This window comes from Sapajus apella, unplaced genomic scaffold, assembly GCF_009761245.1.
Source record: "Sapajus apella isolate SASKATOON/1434 unplaced genomic scaffold, GSC_monkey_1.0 scaffold13, whole genome shotgun sequence".
Classification (NCBI taxonomy): domain Eukaryota; kingdom Metazoa; phylum Chordata; class Mammalia; order Primates; family Cebidae; genus Sapajus; species Sapajus apella.
In genome coordinates, this window is record NW_022436953.1 from 27,646,981 (window position 1) to 27,666,162 (window position 19,182).

The 19,182-nt window shown below is 56.5% G+C and overlaps 1 protein-coding gene across 2 annotated transcripts in view; it reads left to right on the plus strand.

Annotated features, from left to right (window-relative positions):
* LHPP (phospholysine phosphohistidine inorganic pyrophosphate phosphatase) overlaps window positions 1–19,182 on the plus strand; it is a 145,389-nt gene that overhangs the window by 53,877 nt on the left and 72,330 nt on the right. Inside the window, exon 7 of one of the 2 annotated variants that reach the window (XM_032281943.1) lies at window positions 9,292–9,427. The exons of the other annotated variant lie outside the window; for it this stretch is intronic. Within the exon in view, the coding sequence (XP_032137834.1) occupies window positions 9,292–9,412 (121 nt within the window). The 3' untranslated portion in view covers window positions 9,413–9,427. Of the gene's footprint in view, window positions 1–9,291; window positions 9,428–19,182 lie in introns of those variants that run through there. 2 annotated transcript variants of the gene reach the window in all.

Below are 19,182 nucleotides of genomic sequence, written 5' to 3' on the forward strand. Positions count from 1 at the left end.
CCTGGTCTGGAGCAGCCGCCAGCTGTTGGGAGCTCCGGGTCATGGGAAGGGCCCTGTGGTGCCCGGGCTCCAGCCCGCTTTGTCATCAAGAGGATCTTGGACATCAGAGTGTCATCTTGCCTTATGTTCGATGGTTATGATTGTGGCCATTCAGAGAAAGTACATCTTTGTAGACGCTGGGGAAACTTGGTTGAAACATGGTTACCTGGAGTACTTGGATTTGGGGCAGGGGCAGTTGCATTTGTCCTGAGAGGTCTGCTTAGACAGGACCAGAGAAGACAGAGCAGAGGGCCCGACCATCGCTCTGAGGGCCCTCCTGCAGGTTGGGGACCGTGGCTGAGTGCAAGGTGAGTGAGGAAGGCTCAGCGTACCTGGGTCCAGGGACAGGAAGTTGGTCCCTTCCAGCCACCTCCCAGACCCTTCCAGGCTTGGGGGTCCCTATGGAGCCTCTGGTATGCGTGACATACGGGCCTTCTTTCTTCCTTGAAGTTTGGTTTCGTGGCTCCCTGTGGTGAGGCCTGGCCTAAGGGAGTGAGGGAGACACACTCACAAGCCACAGGAACATGTTTTCCAAAAGGCCAGCCAGGGGGCCCCAGGTCCCCTTTCCTGCCTTTCCTGCCAAAGTGGCAGAGCCTGGTCCTGCTGCTGCTCCCAGTTGAAGGCTCCCCACTGACAGTGGACCTCAGGGACCTGTAGTTGATGTCGGGTGCTGCCTGGCATCAGCCATCAGGAGACCAGCCCAGCTCACATCTGTGACCCGTGAGCACAAGTGACTCCTCCCTGCTTCGGAACACAGCGGTGTGGCTTGGCAGAAGGTGGAGAGGGAGGGAGAACCATACAGCGTTGTGCACTGGGCTGCTTCCGGTTCCTTGGAGGAAAAACATGTCTGTCCTGCATGCCACCTCAGTTGGGGCCAGCCTAGGCCAGGTAACCCCTATAAACTGAGAATCCCCCCACAGCCCACGAATGAGCAGGTGGCCATGGGGGAGCTGTGCCCACCCTACACCAGCAAGGGTTGGTGCTTTTCGGATTCCAGTTACCTGCATGCCGTTTAAAGAAGAGTATGGGGTGGGCATCCCCATGACGGTGTCTTCCAGAGAGAGAAACTTTTTTTTTTTTTGAGGTGGAGTCTCCCTTTGTCACCCAGGCTGGAGTGCAGAGGTCCAATCCTAGCTCATTGCAATCTCTGCCTCTCACAGGCTTAAGTGATTCTCCTGTCTCAGCCTCCTGAGTAGCTGGGACTACAGATGTGCGCCACCACACCTGGCTAATTTTTATATTTTTAGTGGAGATGGAGTTTCACCATGTTGGCCAGGCTGGTCTTGAACTCCTGACCTCAAGTGATCCACCCACCTCAGCATCCCAAAGTGCTGCGATTACAGATGTGAGCCACCGCACTTGGCCCCAGAGAGAGAAACTATCAATGGTTTGCCAAACCCTTCCACACTGCCTTCTCTGTGTAGATAAAGACTGGTAATATTTTGGATTTTTCTCTTTTAAAAAAAAATGAGATGATATTGTATTGCGGTCTCCTTTTTTCTTGAACACTGTTTTATAGCATCTTTCTACAAGCATCTTCATCTTTTTTTTTTTTTTTGGTAATTTAAAAAATTTTAGTAGTTTTTGAGGAGCAGGTGGTTTTGGGTTATATGGATAAGTTCTTTAGCGATTTCTGAGGTTTTGATGCACCCGTCACCTGAGCAGTGTACACTGTACCCACTATGCAGCCTTATTCCTCGCCCCTCCCACCCTTCCCTCCCCAGTCCCCAGAGTCCACTATATCATTCTTACGCCTTTGTGTCCTCATAATGTAGCTCCCACTTAGAAGTGAGAACATGTGATGTTTGCTTTTCCAGACCTGAGGCACCTCCATTCTTTGAGGTCTGCACCTCCATCCAGGTTGCTGTGAATGCCATGATTTCATTCCTTTTTTATGGCTGAGTAGTATTCCATGGTATATGTATACCACATTTTTTCCTTTTTTTTTTTTTTTTAACTTTTAAGTTCAGTGGTACATGTGTAGGACGTGCAGGTTCATTACATAAGTAAACATGTGTCATGGGGTTTATTGTACAGATTCTTTCATCACCCATGTATTAAACCTCGTACCTGTTAGTTATTTTTCCTGATCCTCTCCCTCCTCCCCTCTCCACCCTCCAGTAGGCCCCAGTGTGTTATCCTGTGCGTCCATGTGTTCAGATGCTATAGGAAAGTAATCAGTTTAGTGCCAGGCACACAGCAAGCCCTCAGCAGATGACCAGGGTGGGGAACACGTGTGGCCACTACCATGCATGTCTGCCTAGCTCCAGGAATGGAGTCACCTGCCTCAGTTGAAGAGAATGGGACTTAGCCTGTTTGTTCCTAAAGAGATTTAAAATGTCAGCTCTTTGGATGCGTTTGTCGGGATGCAAGTCTGCCTTTGTTAACATGCAGGACAAAGGGAGAAGGGTGTTAGCTTGGCTAAGGTGGGGACTGAGTCACTAAGGGAGACCATATGGGCATCAAAGGTGGTGGGGCTTTGTGTGTGGGGGTGTGCCCCGGTTAAAGGGTTGGGAGGTCTCCCAGCCATTGGCAACAATCTGGACCTGCCCCTGCCCCTGCTGCAGAAGGGACATAGCTGCTGCCTCTGGAAAGCTCACCTCAGTGCCAAACAGGGCTGTGCTGACCACCGCAGCTAGTGCTGCCCCTCACAAAGGTGCCAGAGGGCTAGGGGTGGCCCCGGAAGGGCCAGGTGCTGTGTCAGACACAGTAGCTTCGAGCCGCAGGGGGTGACTCGTAGCTCGTCCACAGTGAGATGTGCAGGAAGTGTAAAACACACACTGGATTTCAGAGACTGAGTAGGGATAAAGGATTGTGAAAGAGCTCCTGAATATTTTTTTATATTGGCTACGTGTTGAAATGTTGATATTTCGTGTTAATTTCACCCCTTTATTTAAACTTTTGTAAATGTGGCTACTAGAAAAGGCTCGCTGGCCTCTGCAAGGGTGTTGGTGGCCCCAGGTGGCAGCTGCCCTCCTCCTGCACCGTCCCCTTCTCCCTCCAGATGGCACCCTCGGTGCACGGATGCACTGGAGCGCTGGAGGAGCAGGGGGCCCTGGATGAGCTGGGCTGCGGAGCCTGATGGGGCCTCGCTCTCTGGAGGGCCGTGTTGGAACTGGAAGTGCCTGTGTGGTGCTCCCTGTGGATGTGTGGCAGGCCCAGCAAACAGCCTCTGGAGTCAGCCGGGCACCCTGCCACTGGGCCAGAGTCCCTTCCCTCCAGGACATGCCCCCAGCCAGGCTCTATGAAGCAGCACCTCACCCTTCCGGGGCCACCCCCAGCCCTCTGGCACCTCTGTGAGGGGCAGCACTAGCTGTGGCGGTCAGCACAGCCCCGTTCGGCACTGAGGTGAGCTTTCTAGGGGCAGCAGCTGTGTCCCTTCTGCAGCAGAGACATGTTGTCACAACCCTATGCTGCGCCTCTCCTCTCCAAGGAGAGAGACCTTACAGGAGCCAGTGAGCACTGGCTGGGTCAGCTGGGCATCGGGCGGCCTTCCAGGCTCCATCCTCCATTGGTGGCCCTGGCCTAGCCTTGGCTGAACTGGGAGAGTGAAGAGGGAGAAGCAGTGGCCTTGTCCTGGGCCCAGGTGGCAGAGAGCCCTGTGGTGAGTAGATGCGCCCACACTTGGTTTGAGGCCAGGGCAGGACGGGGAGGCGGTCCAGGCTGGGCTGGTTGGCCGATGGGGGCCGTTCAGCCAGTCCTGCCAGTCACTGGCACCAGGAAGGGAGGGAAGCCGGAGGGGCCTACTGAGGCCTCCCACTGGTTCTGCTGCGGGGTGTGCCCTCAGTCAAGGTCTTCTAGTGCGGGGCATGTACAAGTGCACACACATGTACACACACGCACACACGATTGTATTTCTGAGGCAGCCATCAGGAGTCTGAGAGGCGGAGAGGGGCTGAGGATTGGGATTTGGCTGCTCTCTGGCGGTGGGATTTCCCTGTCACCGTGGGTGTATCCATTCCTCTTGCTTTCTTCCACCTTTATTATAAACTGGCCCAAAGAGAGTGCAGCCTCGGGGTTGGGAGAGATCGCCATGTGGCCTTGGCTCCAGAGGGAATGTTTTGCAGGGCCTGCTCCCCAGGAAAGCGTCATCCTGGTGAGGTTTCACAGAGGCTGGATTGGGACCTGGCCGCCCCCAGTTCCCTGGGCAGGTACTTTTGCCTGTACTTTTCCCTCCTGGAACGTCCTGCCCTTGGGGCACATTCTGCAGCAGCCACAGGGCCAGGCCTCACTCCAGGACCCAGGCAGGGCCCCGTGTTCGGAGGCGGGGCCCAGTGGGTAAGCGCACTGCTGCCCATGCCCCCCAGTACTGTCGCCCCTCCTTGCTTTCTTGCCTGTCAAGGCAGCCCTCGTCTTCCTTGAAGGATGGACTGGGCTGGAACTCTGTGTCCTCCCATTCTGACAAATGAATGCAGGGAAGGGACATTTTGCCCAGTTCCTAGGTACCCTCTCTGTGCTGTGGCGAAGGAAGAGCCGCTGGCATGTCTGAGCCGCAGACCCTTCCTGCCCCATGTCTCCCCACCAACCCCGTCTTCCCATGGACATGCCAGAAACCAGGCAGTGTCACCTCTCGCCGTCCGCCATCACTGTGTTCCCTGTTCCACGCCACATAGCGCAGCCACCACCCTGTTTTCTGAGCACAGACAAAGGTGCCACTGCCTGAGAAGCACCCATGCTGGTCATGGAGCTGCTGTGTAAATAAACCAGCTACGCCAAACTCGCCTTGGGTCTTCTCTTACTGTTTACCCAAGGCTGGCAGATGTTTTATAAGCCAGAACATTCTCGACAAACAGTTTGCCCTTCTGAGAGGGAAAGTTTCCTGGACTGGGATTCCAGGTGTCCTGAAAAGTCCCTTCTAGCTGGGGTCTCGGTGATGAAGGGGCTTCCCCCAGTGGGGCGGCTGGCCGATCTAGGATTCCGGCCGCCTTGCACCACTCTGGACAATGAGGGCTGCAGGGCTGCGGCGGGCGGGTCAGGAGGGAGAGTGCCCCCATGCCTGGCCTTTGACCTTGGAAGCGCTGCCGTCAAAGCAGCACCTTGTCCTGGGTCTTCCCAGACTTCACAGCGACTGACATCACAGTGTTTCCTGTTAAGAGAAGGCTGTGGATTCTCTTTGGAACACGGCAGATTTTTCTTCTGTGCCACATGGAGTGTGAGGGAAGGAAGTGAACCTGGTGTTCACTTTTCAGCAGTCACATGTCAAAGTGAGTGGCTAGCAAGGGGGGGTCCAGGCTTTGGTGGCCCTGCTCAGCCTCCCAGGAGTCAGGACCCTCCTTTTGTCCTCGTGTGTAAACAGACCAGCCAGGGCAGTCCGAGCCAGCCCTGGTGGAGAGAAAGGGCCAGTGCTGGGCTTGGGAGCTTACCCCAGGTTCCTCAGGTACTCATCTGTAGTGCAGCGAAGGGCAAGGGAACAGGCCTGTGGAAAAACCCACCGTGCAGGGAGTCTGTGCATCCCTGACGTCCCTCAGGTGGCCTTCTGGTCCTGCCCGGGAGGGAGGCTGTGGCTTCTGGGGTGTAGGTGGGCACTTCTGGACTCAGAGGCATCACTTAGTGCACCTTAGGTCACACAGAAGGGGACACACCCCAGTTTAAGCCTGTATACTTTTTTCTTTTGTCTCTTTCTGTAGCAGCCTTATTGAGAAATAATTCCCACGCCGTATAACTCAGTGGCTTTCATGCATTCACAGAGATGTGGAGCCGTCACCACAATCAATTTTATAACATTTCATCACCTCAAAAAGCCTCAAATCGTTTATTATTGGCAAAGCACTCCCCGCATTCCGCCCAGCCCCGGACAGTCACTAATCTACTTTATGTCATACTTTTTTTTGTTTGTTTTTGTTTTTGAGGCAGAGCCTCACTGTGTCACCCAGGCTGGAGTGCCGTGGCTTGATCTCAGCTCGCTGCAACCTCCTCCTCCCGGGTTCAAGCGATTCTCCTACCTCAGCCTCCCGAGTAGCTGGGAATACAGGTGCGTACCACCACGCCCGGCTAATTTATGTATTTTTAGTAGAGATGGAGTTTCATCATGTTGGCCAAGCTGGTCTCAAACTCCTGATCTCAGATGATCCGCCCACCTTGGCCTCCCAAAGTGCTAGGATTACGGGCATGAAAGTCTGGCCTTATGTCATACTTTCATTTTAAAAATGTAAAAAATAATTGGCCCAGGAGTTTGAGACCAGCCTGTGCAACATAGTGAGACCTCATTTCTGTGAAAAATCACAATTAGCCAGGTATGGTGGCACCCACCTGTGGTCCCAGCTACTTGGGAGGCTGAGGCAGGAGGATCTCTTAAACCCAAGAGGTCCAGGAGGCTGCAGTGAGCTATGATCATGCCACTGCACTCCAGCCTGGGTGACAGAGCAAGACCTTGTCCCAAAAGGAAATTTTTTAAATTGTGATAAAATATATATAACATAAAATGTGCCATTAAACAATTGTGATACTGCGTGAATAAAATTCGAATGCGTGTCACAGCGAATAACAAAGCAAACACTCTGAGGTCGAGAGCTAGGAGGCTGTCAGCGCCCCAGAAGGCCTGGTCCCTGACTGATACGCCCCGTCCCGCTGCCGGCACAGTGGCCATAGTGGCTGGGTCTGCTTTGTTCTCCCACATGGCCACTTCCCTCCAACACGGCTCTGGCTCTTCCTGCTCTGAGTTTTATCCAAATGGAATCCCACACTGTACCGTTGAACTGTGGCTGATTCATCGTGTCCTCTGTGGCTCGAACACCCCCCTTTGCCCATCCCTTGGAGAGGACATCTGGGTGGGTCCCAGTTTGGCCTGTCTGCACAGGCTGCCAGGAACGTTCTGGTTTCTGTCTCCTGCACACATGGGCACGAGTCCTTCTGGGGCAGATCTGCTGAGAGGCAGATGGTGCTGGGTCATGGAGAAGCGTATGTTCAGCTTGACCACATGAGGCCAGACGGGTTTATGCCCCCACCATGCGGGACCCTGTCGCTCCCCGCCCCGGCCATCACTGGCTGTTCTGGGAGGGAGGCCCGTGTGCCTCCCAGTTTACGGTCCTGGGAGCTCTCTGGGCATGGTCAGCACCTGGCAGTCCTGGATGCTGGGCCTCCTGGGAGAGTGGGGAGGAGACCCGAGGTGGAGGTGGGCGTGTGAGACGAGGCTGGTGGGTCCACGCGGCTCAGCAGGTGAAGCTGGGGTAGACACCCTGTCGTGGCCCCCATGGCTCTGTCTGGTTGGGGCACTGGGGCAGGGGAGACAGGATGAGGAGCTGTCACCCTTCTGGTACCTGACCCTCATTAGCGTTCCTGGTGCCTGACCAAGACTGCTTCGTGTCCAGGGCAAGACGGGAAAGATTTTAAAACCTGAACTCTCCTGCTGGGCTTCGCGCGGCCAGTGTGGTAACCAGTGGGCTGGGGGTGGTGGGCTCAGGGCTGAGGAAGCGGGTCCCAGGTGGAGGCTGGGAGGTGGCCACAGAGTGAGGCCACAAAGCCTGGGGTCGGCCCAGAAGGTAGGACCCCTGTAGGCCGCCTCCCAGCCCCAGGAATTCGCGTCTTGGGAACATGCAAGTCTCTCCAGGGTCCTGGAAGGCTCTGGAGTAGTGGGACGGGGTTGAGGGAGGGTCCGCAGCGCCTTCTCATCTCCCCAGAGCTGCTCAACCAACGTCGCAAGGCACATGCTCTGGGCCTGCTGCTCACACTGCTCTTCTCCTCCCAAGACATTCCCTGAAGCGTGTTCCCAGGAGCCGCAGGGGGATAACACAGGCGTGGCTCGTGGCAGGGCCAGCGCTCACGCTCACACACCCGGCCTTGGCTCACCTATACCCCGAAACAGCCCAGAGAAGGCGCTCACCTTCTTACCCCGACAATTTAGATATGCAAATGGAAGCTCAGAGAGGTGGAGTAACTTGTTCAAGGCCGCACAGCCTGCCAGTGTGAGTTGGGATTCAAACCCACCTCTGCCTTTCTCCAAGGCCTGTGTCCCTGAACCTTCTCAAATCACCCCCCAATTAGCCAGGTCCTGCCGGAGCTCTGAGCAGGGGCCGAGCCTCACGAAACAAGAGTAGCCAGTGTGGGGGTCACAGGGCTGGTGAGCTCCTGCCCTCCCCCGCTTTGGCCCCCTCCTCACACACGACCTGCTGCTGAGCTGGACGTAAGCAGGACCTGGCTTTGGGGGCTTCTGACCTAGGGAAGGCCCTGAGGTCGGTCACTTGACCCTACCCACCCCCACCTGAGGGCCTGGCAGAGATGTGACAGGTGACAGCCCCAGGAGTCCCATCATTGCTGCCTTTGTGGTTAAAGTCCACTGAACCCAAGTGCTCTCCAGTGTATGGGGGAAGGTGGGAGGGTCTAGGCAGGTCTGGGCAGCTGGCCGGGCCGCAGCAAGCAGGGGAGGAAGGGCCTGCAGTGAGCCTGCAGAGGAGCCGTGGCCACCGTCCTGGCCGGGCTGACCGCCTGCCCAAAGTGCTGTCTAACCTTAACCTGAACCTGGGCCACTTGGGTTCTGCTGGATGTGCCCAGGGCCCAGAGCCTGCCCGCCGCAGCCACCCCGTGAGACCTGGAGTCCCAGCTGAGTCCTCTCGCTGCCCCAGGGCTGGCCTCTGCCTTTCTGCTGCTGCGCTGCGGCTCAGCGACGAGGCCAGGGCTGGTGGCACTTACTGCCCAGGGCGGGGAGGGCGTGTCCCCCACAGCATCCACCGTTGCTGCCGCGTTCTGACCATCAGGGAACCTGCATTTTTCATCCTTTCATTGCTACATGTCTTTCAGCCTAGAAAAGTGAAGCGGGAAGGAAAGGGGCCCCGAGCCCCGACTCCTGCCCTTGCAGACGCAGCTTGACATAGTTCTCATTTTCAACCATCTTGCAGCAGTGGTTGTATTTGTGCACAGGTTCCTCTGTGTCACGGGTGGGACCCAGGATGTGAGCCCCGGATGTGGACCCAGTGTGCTCCTCTAGTCCCGTTGTCCTCAGGTTGGGGACAGCCAGGGACAAGGTCCCCAATCTAGCCTCCAAACATAGGTCCAGGCTGGAGTGCCCTGCGCGCAGGCCCAGCCTGATGGCGCCGGGTCTTTCTCTGACTCTGCCTGTGCCCAGGGGCTGAAACCAGAGTAGCAGGGAGACAGAAAAGCCCAGCCACACCCTCTAGAGCCAGAGTCCAGCTGCACAGAGACCCCAAGAGGTGTGCGACCCAGTCCTCTGCCGCGCGCTAACCGTGTAAACTCAGACGTGGTCTCTTTGTGCTTTTTTTGTTTTTTCTTTTTGAGATGGGGTCTTGCTCTGTTTCCCAGGTGGGAATGCAGCGGCACCATCATGGCCCACGGCAGCCTCGAACTCCCAGCCACAAGGGATTCTCTTGCCTCAGCCTCCCAAATAGCTGGGAAACAGGTGTACGCCACCACACCCAGATAATTTTTAAATTTTAAAAATATTTTTGTCTCCCTGTGTTGCATAGGCTTGTTTCGAAATCTTGGGCTCAAGTGATCCTCCTGCCTCAGCCTCCCAAAGTGCTAGGATTACAGGCGTGGGCCACTGCGCCTGGCTTGAGCACGATCTTCACCTCGCTTGGGTCTTGGTTTCCTCATGTGTGAAGGGGGGCTGAGCCCCAGCTGTGTGGGCTGGACAGGAGCAGGTTAAGCTCGGCCCCTAGGGTGAGGGCGCGCCATGGTGTGGCCGCTGCACCCCGCGTGGCGTACTTCCCTAACGGTGCCCATTTGGTCTGTCCTGCTAGACTGGGCTGGCGGGACAGACACCACCTCTGTGGTGCCCTCCACCCCATGGGTGCGGTTTACCACAAGGTCATGGTGGCTTTCTCGGGCCGACTTGACCTTCCCTACTGCCTGCCTTTTTTCCTTTCTTTTCTTTTTTTCTTTTGTTTTCTTTCCTGGAGTCTCGCTTTGTCACCCAAGCTGGGGTGCAATGGCGCGATCTCAGCTCACTGCAACCTCCACCTCCTGGGTTCAAGCGATTCTCCTGCTTTAGCCTCCCAGGTAGCTGGGATTACAGGTGCATGCCACCACACAGGGCTAATTTTTGTATTTTTAGGAGAGATGGGGTTTCACCATGCTGGCCAGGCTGGTCTCGAACCCCTGACCTAAGGTGATCCACCTGCCTCAGTCTCCTAAAGTGCTGGAATTAGAGGCATGAACCACAGTGCCTGGCCTTCCCCACAGCCTTTAAAATCTCGATGGTCCCCCTTTGCCCACAGCCTGTCCTCTATTGGCTCCCTGGTCCCCATAGATGTTTACTGAGCACCTACTATGTATGGCCAGGCGCTATTGAGGATGCAGGGATGAAGTGAACGTGGTTGTTCTTCCTTCCAGGGAGGGAGATTCAAGACGCCCTCCTGATGCCTGGCTGGCGTCCCAGCATCACAGATCTCCGCTCTGCTGGTCCCCTGGAGGGACCTGGGCTACCTCATAACACTCCTGTAAGAATAAGAGTGATTTTTTATGGCACAATCGCACCTGCCCTGGGTTTGTGAATTTGGGGGATTCTTAAAAAGGAAAACCACCTGGTTTTAAAAACAGAAACCCACCCACGCACTCACCACTTCCGAGCCTGCAGAGCTCCCGCTTGACCAGGGCCCCTTCTCACGGGCGAGGGAAAGGTGCTGAGAATAGGCCTCCTAGTGAGGAACCTCCAGCCAGCCTGTCAGTGGCACGGAGGCTGCGCTCTGACTGCAGCGTCCCCCACATCTGTCCTCATTACTAAGCTTCGTGCAGGGAGTGCTCTGCACTTTACAAAGGTTTAATCCAGGAGCTCAGGGCCAGGGGCTCCATGACTGTAGACTCAACACAATCTCCTGGGCCACAGCCATCCATGCCGGGGAAGGACAATGGACCGTGCCCTGTGCTCCGTCACAGCGTCCCCCTCCCCGGAGACATGCAGGGATGGCCTCGTTTCGTGCCACACTAACATGGGGGCCATAGACCCTGGCTTATGCACACACACATACACATACACATATACATGCACACACGCTCTCTCTTTGGCCAGGGGGAATAGCAGGATCCCAGCTGCCCCAGCGGGGGAGGGATGCAGCGAATCAGCCCTGCAGTTGCGGCGTGAGGGGCAGCCCTGGCACTCTGGTCTTTGGCAGTGTGGTCCCAAGTGGGCAAGGCTGGGGAGGTGCCTTGCCACAGGGCCCAGGCCACCCACACGCTTCCCATGAGGCCGTCCAAGCCCGCCTGCCCTGCATCAGAGAGGACAGCCCCCCAGCCCCTGCCCTGCAGGGAGGGAGGAGCCTGGTGAAGCCAGGAGTGGTGGGCAGGGGCCAGCGAGGATCCCTAGGCCCCTAGGGCAGTGCGCATCCGGCTTTCTTGAATGCCCACCTGGCATCCTCCCTGCCGCCTCTTTCCTCCCACCCCACCCCTCCTCCTGCGTCCCACCCTGGTGAGGTCTCAGGGCTCACTCTCATTTTCTCCTCCCCACACCGCCTGCTCAGGCCACGAGAGGGCGCCCTGCTGCCAGGGACAGGACAGGCCAGGCCTGCTGGAGCCAGGCCGATGCATGCACAGCCACAGAGCTCACCTGAGCCCACGTGTGCTCACCAGGGGCCCCATGCCCTCATGTTCCCATATCCGCACGTGCACACGCCAGGTCCCATGGGTTCTCAGGCCCAGGCCACACACAGGCGCCCACTCTCACACTGGCCCCATGCTTCACACACACACACACACACACACACACACACACACACACACACACACTGGCCCCATGCTACACACACACACACACACACACACACACACACACACACACACACGCTGTCATATCCAGCTCCCCCAAACCCCAGGCCGTACACATGGGCCTGCTCACACCCCGCTCATTCCCTCGCAGACGCCCCCGTGCCCTTGCGCCCTCATGTGCCCTCTGCCTCCTGCGGCCCTGGAGGCTCCGGTTCCGAGAACCACGGGGTTGCTGTATCGTCGCCTCCTCAAGCCTGCCCACCCCCCGGGACACCAGCTCTCCTCTGCCACACTTCACAGGCGCAGACAATGAGCACGGAAGACACCATGGCTCGCAGGGCCGAGGGCCACCATCAGAGTCCTGCAGCCCCGCAGTCCCACGGCTTGAAGCAGGAAGAGGGGCCCAGGCAGCCTCACCAGCCCATCCTCCTTGTCTCCCTGGCACCTTCTCAGAGGCCTGAGAACACGCTCCGGGTGCTGGAGGCCTCCCAGTGTTCCCTGCGCTCCCCCCACCCACCAAGCTTCCCTCCTGCCCATGCCACCTGGAGCCCTCGTGCTGTCTGCGCCCTTCACCTGTCCCGCCACCTCTTCCTCAGCCTGCCATGTCCTCAGGGCCTTCCCTGGTGATGGAATTCCCGAGTCCTCCCAATCACAAAGGTCTGAGGAATCCACTGTCCCCCCACCCCCCAGCCCTTCTCAAGGCCATGTGCTAATCCCGTGTGAGCTGGGTTGGGGGCTGGCTGCCGTGCCAAGCTCATTTCTGTCCCAATACATGGTCTCCCCTCCAGAAGAATTACCTAGCACTCCCTGGAGTTCCCACAGCCTTCTTGTTTTCCCATCATTTTTCAGATTTCCAGAATAGAAAGAAATCCCATAAGCCCTTCTAGACACAGACCCCATAATTGCCAATTATTCCATGAACTCCTCTAGAGAGAGGAAGACCCGTCCAGGGCCGGGCAGCTCTGTGGTCTGTCTCTGCACTCCACCCTGGGGCACTTCCTTGTCCTCGCCTCAGCGCTCAGAGATTGCCAATTTTGAAGGTTACGAGACAGTCGTTTTGTGGGATGGCTTTTCAACGATGCAACCCAGGTGGCGCAATTGGGGCTGGAATGGCGTGGAAGTGGTGCTGTGCCTGCTCTCGCAGGCCCGTGATGTTGGCTTGCCCACATACTGGTGATGTTAACTTTGACCTCCTGTTTAATGGCGACCACATAATGTTGTGTTTTTCCCCTTTGTGACTGATACATGTTTGTGGGGAGATGCTTTGAGGCGATGCGAAGTCCCACTTCATCCGCCAGTTTTAGTGGCCCTTAATATTTCTTGTTTGAATTATTTATCTGATGGTCGCCAAGTAACTGTCATTCCTCCTTATATTTGCTCCTGGCATCTTACTTTAAAGAATAAAATTCTCTTCTTTCCACTGATTTATGTATGCCGGCATGGGCTCCTGGCTTCCCATGTAATTCAGCGGGTTATCATCTGTTAGCCGTCATCACTGGGATACTCCGAGGGTCCCGACACGGACACTGGCAGCCCCTCCAAGCTGGCCCTGTGTCCTTTGGGCAATCCTCACCATTCTTTGAGCCCTTCCTTGCTTTTTGGCACAAAAAGATGTTTCAGGCTCATTTGTTCTATCTTTACTTCAGCCCCAGAATCGGCTGTTTCTCCAGGGAGCCTCAGTTCCTTCCAGTGGTCTCTGGGCATTGCTGCTCACGCCCTGGGCAGTGGACAGAGGCAGGAAATGTGGGCATGGCATGCATGCAGGCATGACACACGCATGTGCCCGTGCTGACCCTGCCCACCTGGCCTGCCCTAAACCTCGAGCCCACAGCAGTGCGTCTGATCCCAGCCCAGCAGCACAGGGTCCCTTCTCACTCGTGCCTTTACACGTTCACGCCTCCCTTCCATCCTCATTCTCTCTCCATCTGCTTATTGCCCCATCCCATGTAACCCAAGTCCCTGACCTTGCCTGTGGTGGACACTCGGCGTTTGTTAAACTGAGTAACAACAGTTCTGTCTACTGGGAGACGTCTTTTCAGCTTCCCAGACCATTTCTGCATTTGTGGTTCTCATCCAAGCCTCGTGGGTAGGCATAGAAGGTCTTCTCTGTTTTCCAGGGAAGCTGCAGACTCACTCAGGGTCACCCAGCTGGCAAGGGTGTTGCGGGACAGTGCCAGCATATCTGTCCCAATTGTCCCTATGGTCCCTATGGAAGATTAGCCAAATGGTGGCAAAGTGTCCCAGGGAAGGGGCATTCTGGGATGTCCAGGTGCTCGTCTGGGCTGGGACCACCACGGAAGGACTTGTACTCTGGAAATTAGAAGAATCCCAGGTTCAAATCTTGGCCCCACTGCTTGCTGGCAGGAAAACTGCTGAGCCTGAGTTTTCTCGTCTGTAAAATGGATTTGTTTTGGATTTATTTCTTGGGTATCCTCAGTGCCTTTATTAGAGGAGCTGTGTGAATACCTGACTGCAGGAGGAAGTTCAGGGAAGGGAGGGGTGGAGTGCCAGGGGCATCCCGGCCTGGGGCTGTCGGCCTGGCCTCTGCAGGCACCTGAGATATTCCTGAGGGCAGATTCAGCAGGGCTTTTACTCCTGGATAGAATCACAGGCACATAAACTGAGACCATCGAGGGGGCCGCTTGGCTTGGGAAACTCTACCAGCGACCATGTGCTCTGATTTGCAAGCTGCACCCCTCAGAGTGGCAGTGCCACTTTGTGGCACTGCCTTCACTTTGTGCGGGGTGGGGTGGGGTGGCGGTAGAGGGTGGATGGATCTTGGCACCCAGAAGTTTGTGTCCTCAGATGGGGAGGGGAGAGCGTCTGCCCAAGCATAGCGTCAAGGCTTCCCTTGCTGCCTGTGACCTTGTGCCAGTTGGTGTGGCCCGGGCAGGGTGTGGCACGCCTTGGGGACCAGCCTCTCCCAGAAGGATAGCTGCTTGACTGGAAAAGTTGCCTTTTCATTTAAATAAATAAAGGTCAGGGCCTACAGCATGGCGAGGAGGGGATGGCTCTTCTCTGCCTCTGTCTTCCCTTGCCTCCTTGTGAGTGGACAAACCCCTGTCCTTGCCCAGGTGGCTGCTCCTGCCACTCGCACTGCATCCGAGACACAGCCCAGCTTTGCAGGCGCCTGCCATGTGCTCAGCTGTGTGCAGGGCGATGAGATGTGCAAGACCATGTGGCCCCAAGCGTCCCGCAGTGCAGAGTCCCCAGCCCAGCACTGCACCCCAAGCGTGTGCCTGGGGTGACTCAGGAGGACTCGGTGAGATGCGGAATGCAGGGCTGAGGCGTGGAGGGGGCGCAGGGGCTCAGGGCCATCCCATGAGTCGGGGCTCACTGGGTTGGAGAGACCACATCTGCCCTGCTCGATGCCCTGCCCGTGCAGGCTCTAACGGCAGAGTTTGGGGATTGGAGTGAGAGGTTCAGGGGGCTGGAGCGGGGAGCTCGGGGTCAGTGGGCCGGGCAGAGCAGAGCCTTTGCTGCGTCAGAAACCCCTCGGAGGCCCTAGGCTTGGTAAGTGAGTGTGAGGCAGGAGAGTGCCACTGCGAGGGCCGCCTACCATCGCAGAGAAGGTGCCCTGCGTGCCACAGGTTTGGCGGCCCCTGCCAGGAATTTGGCATCGCTGTCTTTCCTCCAGTGCTGGGGAGCTCAGCCCCCGGAGGCAGGTGCTGGATTCTTTCTCTACCACCGCAGGGCAAGGGGCTTGTCTTTTAGTTTATTGTTTTAATCTCCTGTATCTGTGACCATGCAGAGAGCCGGCAGCAGGAAGAGGGTACCACCGGCTCCTTGGAGGCCGAGGATGGCTTAGACGGGAGGGCTGGGGCTCTCAGCCTGACCAGCCCTGGCCCAGGGCCGGGGAAAGGCCAGGCTTTGGGGTGGAGGGCAGGGGATGAGATCTTGGACCCACCATGTAATGGTGACCTGCCTGGGCGACTCCACCCCTGCATGCCTCCTTTCCTGTCTGGAAAAGCGGATCGTGTGAGGGCCTTGCAGGAAGCTCCAAAGCTGGGCAAGGGCCCCTGGGGACAGGCGAGCTGCCATGAGCACGGGTCCTTCCCTCCTGTGCCTGGTAGGTGCCTGAGCGCTCTCGGGGCTTCGGGCTGGGGCACAGCTGCAGCGAGGGTGGCCCTGCCCAGGCTGGCGCTGTCGGTTGTGTGGCTTTGGCTGACACGGGGCTGTGAGGATCTCATTGACTTGACTGTATAAAGTAGCAGTGAGGCCTTACAAACAGTTCCGGGCCTGGAAAGGAAAGGAAAAGAAAGACTGATGGAATCTGGCATTTTCTCAGGTGTCCTAGACTCCATCTGAAAGATTTCTCCATGGGAAACTTTTCATCCTGGGTCCTTGGCGCCTATTGTTAGAGCACACAGGCCCCGGGGCTTCAGCCTGGAGGTGAAACTTCGCTCGGCTGTGTGGCCATAGCTGGTTACTTAACCTCTCTGTGCCTCAGCATTGCCACTGTGGATGGTGATAGCAGCATGTATTCTTCCTAAGGTTGTTGGGAAAACACTGACTACCACAGCGACAGGCGTGGGACCCCCTCCACCAGAAATTGTTCCATGAGCCTGTTTACCCACCAGACATCTGCAAGAGATGGAACTGACATTGTCCTCAGTTTGCAGAGGGTTGAGTAACTTGCCTAGGATCGCACAGCCTTTGAATCCCAGGAGCCCAGCTCCGTCATCTGTGCCCTGAACCACTCTGCCACGTGTGGCACTTACTGTTGGTTCCATTTGTTTCCATGCTGTTTTAAGTTAGTCCTGTGGTTTGGTTTGGTTTTATTTTTAAGACATGGTCTCGCTCTGTCACCCAGGCTGAAGTGCAGTGGGGCGATCATAGCTCACTGCAGCCTCGACCTCTGGGGCCCAAGTGATTCTCCCATCTCAGCCTCCCAAGTACCTGGGACTGCAGACACATGCCACAATGCCTGGCTAATTAAAAAAAAATTTTTTTTTTGGCCGGACACGGTGGCTCACGCCTGTAATCCCAGCACTTTGGGAGGCTGAGGCGGGTAGACCACAAGGGCAGGAGATCGACATCATCCTGGCCAACGTGGTGAAACCCCATCTCTACTAAAAATACAAAAATTAGCTAGGTGTGGTGGTGTGTATCTGTAATCCCAGCTACTCGGGAGACTGAGGCAGGAGAATCACTTAAACCAGGGAGTCAGAGGTTGCGGTGAGGAGAGATCACGTCACTGCGCTACAGCCTGGCAACAGTGAGACTCCGTCTCAAAAAAAAAAAAAAATAAATCAAAAAATTTAAAAAAAAAGTTTATTATTTTTTTTTTTTGTAGAGACAAAGGTGTTGCTATGTTGCCTAGACTGGTCAGGAACTCCTGGCCTCAGGTGATTCTCCCACCTCAGCTTCCCAAAGTGCTGGGATTAGCCTGGCATGAGCCTCCATGCCTGGCCTAATCCAGTGGGTTTTTCAGTCGTGCTGGCCTTTAGGGGTGGATGCTGTGAAGACCTGCGGGCCCGGGGCCAGGAGGAGACGCTCACGCCTGTTGAAGGAGCGCAGAGCCTCAGCGCTGAGAGAGCAGCCGCGCCCGGCTCCGCAGGCTGTGCGCCCCTGAACCCCAGCTCTGCTCTGCTCCCTCAGGGGAACTGGGGAGACCAAGGTGGGACTCCTGGACCTCCCCTAATTCAGACAGAGCAGCTCTCATCTCTTTCGGGCTTCCTGGCAGGATTTGCCCGGGGTGGGGTGGGAGGTTCTGCTGCTTTAAAACTCCTGGAAGGCTTGAGAACCACTGATCTCCTGTCCTGTTACAGGCAAGGAAGCTGGGGCGGAGCAGGCCTGTGAGGCGGAGTGGGGCGCCGGCCGCGGTCCTGGCTGTGCCCCCACCCCTGCGCATGCTGCAGCCTGGCCTTGCCACCGTCCATGGGCCTGGGCCTGTCCTTGTGCCTGCCTGAGTACCCTGCCCAGAGGCCTGTGGCTCAGCGATGCTGCCGCAGCTGGAAGGCTGCCCTTGTTTTGTCCTGGCAGGAGACTTTGGGAGGGAGAAGGGGTTGACCTGTCTGGAACCAGGAAAGAGGAAGCGGCAGTGTCCCAGTAGACTCCTGCACTCCTGGATGGAAGCTCCGGGGCTGGCCCATTGTTCCCGCCCCTCTCCCTGCAGCCTGGGAGAGCCCCAGCCTGGTGGGCCAGGGCAGGGCATGGGCAGGCCAAGGCTTTTGGCTCCAGGCAGACCAAGCTGCAGGGACCCAGAGTCCCTGCTTTGTGTCCCAGAGCGAGAGTAGAACCTCCCTGAGGGCTCTGTGGGCCAGAAGGCTGGGGAGGGTGTGTCCAGGGATGGGCAGGGCAGGGCTGCGAGGTTAGAGTGAGGGGAGGGGTGCCTGGTGCCATTTTGGAAGGAATCCCTGAAGGCAGGAATCAGGACAGATGCCCCTCTACCCCATTGGCAGAAGACCTCTGGGATCCTGATATACTTAATAAAATGAATTCCCTGCGGTAACACCAACCCCAGGGAACCAGACAGATCGGGGAGGTTGGCTGGAGCTGTGGCTCCTGGTGGGCCGTGCTGGAAGCTCTCCGAGGTCCCTTTGCTGCTGAGAGACGGAGGGATGGAGGCCTGGCTCTGCTGTAGGATGCCAGCATCCTGCGTTCTCCAGGGTGTGGACCTGGAATACTTAGGGGAGGCAATGACCTATTTTTAAGATGAGCCCAGCTCTGGAGCTGCTCACCCAAGGCCACTTCCTGCTCAGGGCACTTTGGGCCTCAGTTTCCTTATCTGTAAAATAGACAAAGTTGGCCGGGTGAGGTGGTCCATGCCTGTAATCCCAGCACTTTGGGAGGCCAAGGCTGGCAGATTGCTTGGGCCCAGGAGTTTGAGGCCAGCCTGAGCAATGTGATGAAACCCTGTCTCTATTAAAAGTATAAAAATTTGGCCAGGCGTGGTGGCTCACGCCTGTAATCCCAGCACTGTGGGAGGCCAAGGAGAGTGGATCACTTGATGCCAAAAGTTTGAGACCGTCTCTACTAAAAATACAAAAATTAGGCATGGTGATGTGCACCTGTAATCCCAGCTACTTGGGTGGCCGAGGCAGGAGAATCACTTGAACCTAGAAGGTGGAGGTTGCAGTGAGGTGGGATCGCGTCACTGCACTCCAGCCTGGGTGACAGAGTGAGATCTTGTCTCAAAAAAAAAAAAAAGTACAAAAATTAGCCAGGCATGGTGGCACGCACCTGTAGTCCCAGCTACGTGGGAGGCTGAGGTGGGAGGATTGCTTGAGCCCAGGAGGTTGAGGCTGCATTGAACTAAGATTACACCATTGCACTCCAGCTTGGGCAACAAAGTGAGACTCTGTCTCAAAAAATTAAGTAAAATAGACACAATAAGAGTATCTGCCACCTAGGGCTGGGGAGACCAGAGTGAGATCTCTTGTGAAAGCACCCACCGCACTTCCTGGCACACAGCGAGGGTTCACCCACCGTACTTCCTGGCACACAGCGAGGGTTCAGCCGATGCCAGTTTCTGCTCGTTGTCTCGGT